Below are 7,742 nucleotides of genomic sequence, written 5' to 3' on the forward strand. Positions count from 1 at the left end.
TTGGCCAACCAGAAAGACAACTCGCCAGCTGATTGGCTAGCCTGTCTTCAGCTTTGCTCAGCCCCTTCCCCTGGCACCTTCTTCCGCCTCCTTCCTGGCCTGCTAACGCGTGCGCGTGACCGGGCGGCTTAGCACCTCCCTTTCCTCCGCTTCCACCACTTCCGCCCTCGAGACCATTTCTCACCCTGGGTTGGTAGAATCGGACCGGCGCATGCGCAATGAGAGAATTTCGGTCAAAATCGCCTTCAAAATTGCTTACAAGACAAACTCTAAGAATGAGGTCTAAGAGTCGTAGTGACTGGTGCCGCAAAAACGCAATTTTGAGGCCGCATTCGATTGTGACGCAGTTGAAATTGCCTTCTCCTTATGGCCCCCCTTTCTCGTTTCCGTCTTGACGCAGATGCGCGGCCGTCTTCCGCACTGCGGGCGCGTCCTTGGCCCTACCCCCAGTCAGTTTCCAGGTGCATGCGCAGTCGCCTTTCTAGCCTCTCCTGCTTTGGGCGTACGTCAAGATGGCTGCCTCCATATTGAACGTGTTGCTGAGGCGCCTTCCTGGCGTTTCGCCCTTCAGAGGTGCCTACGGAGTTCAGGTAACTCCTTGGAGCACGTTTTGTACAACCCAAAACTTAAACTGTACTTTCTCTAGGTTGTCGCTCCACTTCTGGGAATCCAGGAGCGGAGAGCTTCCCGAGTGCTGTCAAGGCAATGCTTTACTTCCACCACTCTCTTCCCTTCTCGTTCCTCGATACTGCGCGCATTTTCTTATTTCGAGTCGAGGGTGAAGAGCCAGGGTTGGATGGTATCCTCTTCTCGAGTTTCCATCTCGATTAAATAATTAGGAGATAGAATGAACCCCTTGGTCATAACACAAACCAGCTGTGAACTGTTCAGACGATGTCTAAATCTGCGACGCCCCGTAAGATCCTTGGGTTGAGGGACAGACACTAACTTCTACCAGCCCTGCTATAGCCTAATAAAGCCAGGACACATTCTCACGACCTGGGGACCAGTGTCTCGGCTCTCTTTATGTCACTGAATCAGTTTCTCATCAGAGCATACATGAGCTTAACTTTGGGTCGAGGTTTCCCTCCAGCCTCACGTACTTACCCCCCTGGAGGTTCTTGGCAGGGCAGATTCTTAGCGGGGCAGGGCGAGATGGGATGGCTTAGCCCAGCTGTCACTCCCTACAGTGGGATTAAAGATTGGTGACAAGGGTCACCACAGAGTTAATTACAGGCCTGGTAGCTTTAAAGGTAGCGTTAGGACTCAAGCTTATTCTGTCCTATGGAATGTTGACCTTCAACTTTTTATAAGGCTGGGCAACTCAGTGATTCAGGATCGGATTGAGTGGAGACTCAGCTGTCTTTGCATTTCCTTCCTGCCATTCATCTTAACTCCAAGAAGATAAGACATTCTCCCTTTTTCTCCACTAGACTCGGTCTGTCCCAGAAAGGACAGAGTATCTTATATGTGCCAGGTTTTTGAGTTGTTTTCTCAAATAAATTTGCCTCCCCATCAGCTATCTAGTTATCCTCCAACATGACTCTTTCTCTGAAGATCCAGTTACAGTAGGGAGACTGGTGGTTAATGATGTCAACTTAACTCCCCCCCCCCAAATGCTACCTTTCATATATATTTCATTAACATAGTGGGTATAGATTCTTTTTCTCCCTGAACTGTTGGCAGCTAACCAGTCAGGTTTCTCCTTGAACTCACTGTCTCATTTCCACCCCCTCCTATAGGTTCTCCTCCAGACTCTTTGCACCAAAGCTCCCCCTGAGGATGATTCTTTGCCCCAGGTTCCCATTTCCCCTTATAAGGATGAACCCTGGAAATATCTGGACTCAGAAGGTACTTCTTCATGGGGGAGGGGAGGGCAAGTCAGGTCTGAAATAAAGGGACAGAGATGCCCCCCACCACCTGCACCCAGACATGACTTAGATGGCCTTTCATTTCAGAATACCAGAACCGCTATGGTTCTCGCCCTGTCTGGGCTGACTACCGTCGCAACCATAAAGGTGGAATACCCCCACAGCGGACTCGAAAGATGTGTATTGTGAGTTTCTGAAGGTGACACATGGATGGGATGTGGAGTGGGGCTGAAGGCTATAGCCGCAGTGGTAGCTGCACTTTTTCAGACAAGGCTTTGAACATCTTCACCTGCCAGTTTCTTCTCTCTACAGCGGGGAAATAAAGTTGCTGGGAATCCCTGCCCCATCTGCCGGGATCAGAAGTTGCACGTCGACTTTAGGGTAAGGAGAGTCTTTTCTCCAGAATAAAGACCTAGAGTTATAAAGAGATTACCTTAGGTACCCCTCTCTTCATGTCCTGGTGCCACTAAAGTTTTTTGTTTTTTTTTGTTTTTTGTTTGTTTTTGTTTTAAGCATAGTTGATTTACAGCGTGTCAATTTCTGCTGTATAGCAGAGTGCCCAAAGTCCATTTTATATTGACTTTCCGGCAATATGAAACATTCCTTCTTCTAGCCTTTGCTCTCTGCGATGGGTTATACTAAAAAGCTTCATTCACTATTAAAAAAGAAACCTTCATCCCTTGCCTATGAAATTTATAGTCTAAATTGGCAAGCAAGAGAAGTGCTCATTTCTAATGGGAGGGCTACACCCAAAGCTTCATTTTTATACATCACAGTTAGCAGCAAGTAGATTGGACTAGTTCTTTCTCTGAGGTTTTCTTTATTTTGTCGGTGGCATGCTGGAGACTAGGGGCTGGAGGGCAGATACATGAAGCAAGGTACAGTCAGTTATGTTAAAAAAAAAAAGAGGGGAGGGATCGGGAGTTTGGGCTTATCAGACACAACTTAGAATAGATTTACAAGGAGATCCTGCTGAATAGCATTGAGAACTTTGTCTAGATACTCATGTTGCAACAGAAGAAAGGCTGGGGGAAAAATGTAATTGTAATGTATACATGTAAGGATAACCTGACCCCCTTGCTGTACAGTGGGAAAAAAATAATAATAAATAATTAAAAAAAAAAAAAAGAAACTTCAGTGTGAGAAGGACAGGACTTGTTCCTTAAAGGATTCAAAAACCTTATGATAATGGAAACATGCTCGTCTGAGATTGCAGGGCTTAGAAATATTAGGAAGGTCGTCAGAGGGGTTGGAGGGCATTTGTGTGTCAGTCAGCAGAAGGGGGTGTCTGACTGCTGTCAGGCTCCTTCAGAAGCAGGTTGTAGAGGAGTCCAGGAGCTACTTTTCAGTTTCAGCTGTGTACAAACTATAACCATCTGTATACAGTTTATAGTAAGCTGCCTGGCTAAGGGAGAGAGAAAGGTTGAATAGTGCAGATGATTCTGCCTGCTATTCCACTCCACAAGTAAACCTGCTTTTTCTTTGGGAATCTCACCACCTGTGATTAATTGCTGGCTGAGAATCATTCTAGTAATTAAACCTTTTTAACTAATCTTAGTAAATAAATAAATTACATAAGGCATAGTTTTTGTTTGTTTGCTTGCTTTTTAGGGCCACACCCATGTCTATGGAAGTTCCCAGGCTAGGGATTAAATTGGAGCTATAGCTGCTGGCCTATGCCACAGCCACAGCACCTCGGGATTTGAGCAACCTACACCATTGCTCATAGCTGGATCCTTAGCCTACTGAGCGAGGCCTGGGATCAAACTCGCATCCTCATGGATCCTAGTTGGGTGCATTAACCGCTGAGCCACGAAGGGAACGCCAAGGCATACTTTTGTATACATTAATCATTTATAAATGCACCTTATAACATGTACTACATTTTATGGGTGATTTCATGGATTTGCCAAGACTGTCTCTAATTTGTTGCATGAGGGGCCGATGTTAGACCCTAACCCCTGCAGAAGAGAATTCTATGTGAGTCTTAGTGACAGAGTGTCTGATGTGCACATAAAAGGGTTGAAAGGCCAGGAAAGGGGGAAGTTTGCAAGTGTGTTCAGTAAGCGAATGGGGCTAAAACTGGCCATTGAAGGAGGGCAGCCCCTGGAGAGACAGAGCAGGGTCCAGGTCCTCTGGGCAGGTATGCAGGGACTATGCCCTGTCAGTCTCTAAATGTCTGTTTTGCTGCCTTCCCTTCCCTCTCTTGTTTCTCCACCACTTTTCCCTACAGAACGTGAAGCTCTTGGAGCAGTTTGTCTGCGCCCACACGGGTATCATCTTCCATGCCCCATACACAGGTGAGCCCACCATCCCCATCCCCACCAGAATATCTTCGTTACAGCAGTTCTTGTATTTATTAAGACGACAGGTATTTGTTTGGTGGCTCCTACTAATGGCATAAAAAGTATGCTGGAACCTTCTGAAATGTTAGCCTATTGTGGATACTCATGCTAAAACAGTTACATGTGGGCCAAAGGCAGAGGCAGTTATCAACATAAGCAAACCATCTAAATGCAGCTCTTCAAAGATGAATGGTAGTGATTGTTTCCTTTTTATAGTCTTTTCACTTTTAAGAAGCCTTTCTCATAATTGACTATCACAGAGGTACTTTTATGCACTCTATTGACAGTTCAATGAGATTGCCCAAATTTGGGATTGTAAACTTACAATTTCAAGATTATATCTATTGCCTAAGTACAGCCACAGGCCAAATCTCATTCACTGCTATGTTCTATTCTGTTCTTTTCCTTCCTTCCTTTTTTGACTTCTTAGGGCCACACCTGCGGCATATGGAGGTTCTCAGGCTGGGGGTCTAATTGAAGCTACAGCTGCAAGCCTACACCACAGCCACAGCCACAGCAACATGAGATCCAAGCCACGTCCGCAGCCTACACCACAGCTCACAGCCTTAACCCACTGAGCAAGGCCAGGGATCAAACCTGCAACCTCATGGTTCCTAGTTGGAGTCATTTCTGCTGGACCACTTCGGGAACTCCCTCTTTCTTTCTTCCTCTTTTTTTTGGCTGCATTGCAGGATGTGGAAGTTCTCAGGCCAGGAATCAAACCCACGTCACAGCAGCAACCCAAGTCCCTGCAGGGACATCATCAGATCCTTAACCTGCTGTGCCACAAGGAAATTCCATGTCCATTTATTTTCGTATTGTCTGCAACTCTTCCCAGGCTGCAATGGCAGAGTTGAGCTGAGACAGACTATAATATATGCCCTAAAATACATGGCCTTGTCCAGAAATATTTTATCAACACCTGCTCCAAAGCAAAATAAATTTGCAAAGAATAATTGGAACCAACCCTTTTGTGGGGTGGTAGCATGCTCAGTGGAGGTTGGTTTGTCAAGGAGCTTTAAGAGTTTTATTTATTTATTTATTTTTGTCTTTTCCAGGGCCGCACCCGTGGCATATGGAGGTTCCCAGGCTAATCGGAGCTGTAGCAGCCAGCCTATGCCACAGGCACAGCAATACCAGGTCTGAGCCGCCTCTGCAACCTACACCATAGCTTACAGAAATGCCAGATCCTTAACCCACTGAGCAAGGCCAGGGATCGAACCCACAACCTCATGGTTCCTAGTTGGATTCGTTAACCACTGAGCCATGCTAGGAACTCCCGAGTTTTAAGAGTTTTATAGTCAAGCCGTAAAAAGCTGAAGGAACTATTTTGCTACTTTCTCAGATCACCTTCCCCAGACCTGAAATCCTTTCTTCCTTCATTGAATCTTTCTTTGTATTGTCAACTCAGCCATTTAACTAAGCACATTTGCCTTTTGGATTGTGTTCTGTTCCCTGTATTGAAGCCTTTGCCATCAAATGGCTTCTTTATAGGTGGCTTGACCCTCCTAAAGTCTTCATCCTGGTTCTCAGAGAAAAGGTTCTTCCCATTGAGCAGAAGGGGAAACAGACTCACGGAGGGGGCAGGGGAGTGGGGTCATTAGTAGAGCCAGGTCTTCCAAGTCTAGCCTTTAAGCATCATATAAAAGCAGTTTTGTTCTTTAATTACTGTGACTTTTTTTTTGTCTTTTTGGGTCTGTACCCATGGTATATGGAGGTTCCCAGGCAAGGGGTCGAATTGGAGCCATAGCTGCTGGCCTGCACCACAGCCACGACAGTGTGGGATCTGAGCCATGTCTGCGACCTACACCACAGCTCATGGCAAGGCCAGGTATCAAACCTTTGTCCTCATGGATACTTGGGTTCGTTAACAACTGAGCCATGACAGGGAACTCCTAATTATTGTGACTTATAAAATGAGCTCCAAGTTATCTTTTTTCTTTCCACAGGGGTCTGTATGAAGCAACACAAGAAGTTGACCCAGGCCATCCAGAAAGCCAGGGATCATGGTGAGTGTGAGAAGGGCCACAGGGCAGTTTCAGTAAGCATGAGGAGGGTGACTTAGGGCTGGAAGGTGGATGTAAATGCTCCCTCCTATATGGGTAGCACCCAACATGTTCTTCCCAAAAATCTCTTCTTTTATCACTCCACTGTTCTTTGTTTCCTCTCCGGAGTCTCTTGTCATTGCCCTGTCCCCTTGTTCCTCCTCTTTCTCTGCCTTTTTATTTTATAGCTGTTGGTCCCAATGCCATGGCTAGATCATAGGATGAGCTTTGTGTTAATCTCTGACCTGGGCTTCATGACACTTTTGCATAAACTAAGAAAAATACCCTCTAGTATGGCAGATGCAGCTTCATTGCCCCGGTGTAGGGCTGCACAGCTTGACAGATAAGAGCCCAGGCAGCACGTCAGCCCACACTTGCCCCCCAGCCAGTCGCCTTTCCCCAGTGTACCGCATGCATGCATGAACCCAGTGGTTCTGATTGGTCCCTCCCTCCCTTTCAGGTCATTTTCCTTATTATCTGTCTTAATCACCCTTCCCGGGGTTTCTCTCTGTTTTTTAATCCCCCAGGTCTTCTCAGGTACCACATTCCCCAGGTTGAACCCCGGGACCTTGACTTCAGTACCACTCATGGAGCTGTGAGTGCTACTCCGCCAGCCCCCACTCTGGTTTCAGGTGACCCCTGGTACCCATGGTACAGCTGGAAACAGCCACCAGAGAGAGAGCTGTCCCGCCTTCGCCGGCTCTATCAGGGCCATCTTCGGGAAGAAAGTGGCCCTCCACCCGAGTTAATGCCCGAGGTGCCCCTTACAGCCCCAGCCGAAGCCTCCTCCACTGAGCCTGGGGCCCCGCAAAGTGCTCTGTAGGAGCTGGAGACCGGGGAGGGAGACAGGGTGTCCCTTACACAATATTTCATCCTGAGGAGCTGTGTCTATTTTGTGGCAGTGGCAGGCCCAGGGCCAAAGAAAGGAAGCGGCTTTTGGTGAAAGGGATAAATACGTCTGAGGCTGGGGGAGGGCACTGCAGATGTGTATGAGAAAACCCAGCCTTTACATATTGTAAATAGATGTGCTAAGCATTCTGTTACTGTTTCAAACCTGTGCCAACTGGGCTTTTACAAAATAAAGCTGTATCCTGTCTCTGGGCTGAATTTCAGATGGACTCTCTAGCGGGGAATGGGAGGGGGCAATGGCTTGAACCAGCTCGGCCAGTGGATTCTTGGGACCAGAAACCACCTGGGATGAGCATTTGTGACATTCTGTCAACACTTGTGGCCTCTGTGGCTGATACACAGTGTCTGCACCATACCCAGCTGTTCATTGAGGGACTCAAGGGTGGGAGAATGAGACGCTAAGTCTAAGAAAGATGCGTTGCTATGGCGCCCACTGCCGTGGGAGGCAGGAATGGAGTAAAAGGCATTGCCAAGAGACAGTCTGGCAAGAAGAACGGGGTCTCCCAGGCCGGCTGCCAGGACGCAGGGGGAGGGGAGTGGGGGCGGGGCGCCCCCGGGACCCGCCGGGCGCT

The 7,742-nt window shown here is 47.6% G+C and overlaps 1 protein-coding gene across 1 annotated transcript; it reads left to right on the top strand.

The window, feature by feature from the left end:
• The first annotated feature begins 144 nt into the window (after positions 1 to 144).
• On the top strand, positions 145 to 7,362 carry MRPS18B (mitochondrial ribosomal protein S18B). Its single transcript, XM_047797627.1, has 7 exons — positions 145 to 590; positions 1,743 to 1,851; positions 1,959 to 2,056; positions 2,184 to 2,252; positions 4,105 to 4,171; positions 6,166 to 6,225; positions 6,789 to 7,362. The coding sequence occupies exons 1-7, from the start codon at positions 513 to 515 to the stop codon at positions 7,082 to 7,084; spliced, it is 777 nt and encodes a 258-aa protein (XP_047653583.1). The 5' UTR covers positions 145 to 512; the 3' UTR covers positions 7,085 to 7,362.
• Positions 7,363 to 7,742: the final 380 nt, after the last annotated feature.

The sequence above is a fragment of the Phacochoerus africanus genome, chromosome 9 (assembly GCF_016906955.1).
Source record: "Phacochoerus africanus isolate WHEZ1 chromosome 9, ROS_Pafr_v1, whole genome shotgun sequence".
Classification (NCBI taxonomy): Eukaryota; Metazoa; Chordata; class Mammalia; order Artiodactyla; family Suidae; genus Phacochoerus; species Phacochoerus africanus.

What these genes read in the sequence shown, in the direction of transcription:
- MRPS18B (XM_047797627.1), top strand. Translation starts at nt 513, where the DNA reads ATGGCTGCCTCCATATTGAACGTGTTGCTGAGGCGCCTTCCTGGCGTT. An exon ending in GAAATATCTGGACTCAGAAG is followed by an intron (nt 1,852 to 1,958) that starts GTACTTCTTCAT and finishes CTTTCATTTCAG; the next exon opens with AATACCAGAACCGCTATGGT. An exon ending in AGTTGCACGTCGACTTTAGG is followed by an intron (nt 2,253 to 4,104) that starts GTAAGGAGAGTC and finishes TTTTCCCTACAG; the next exon opens with AACGTGAAGCTCTTGGAGCA.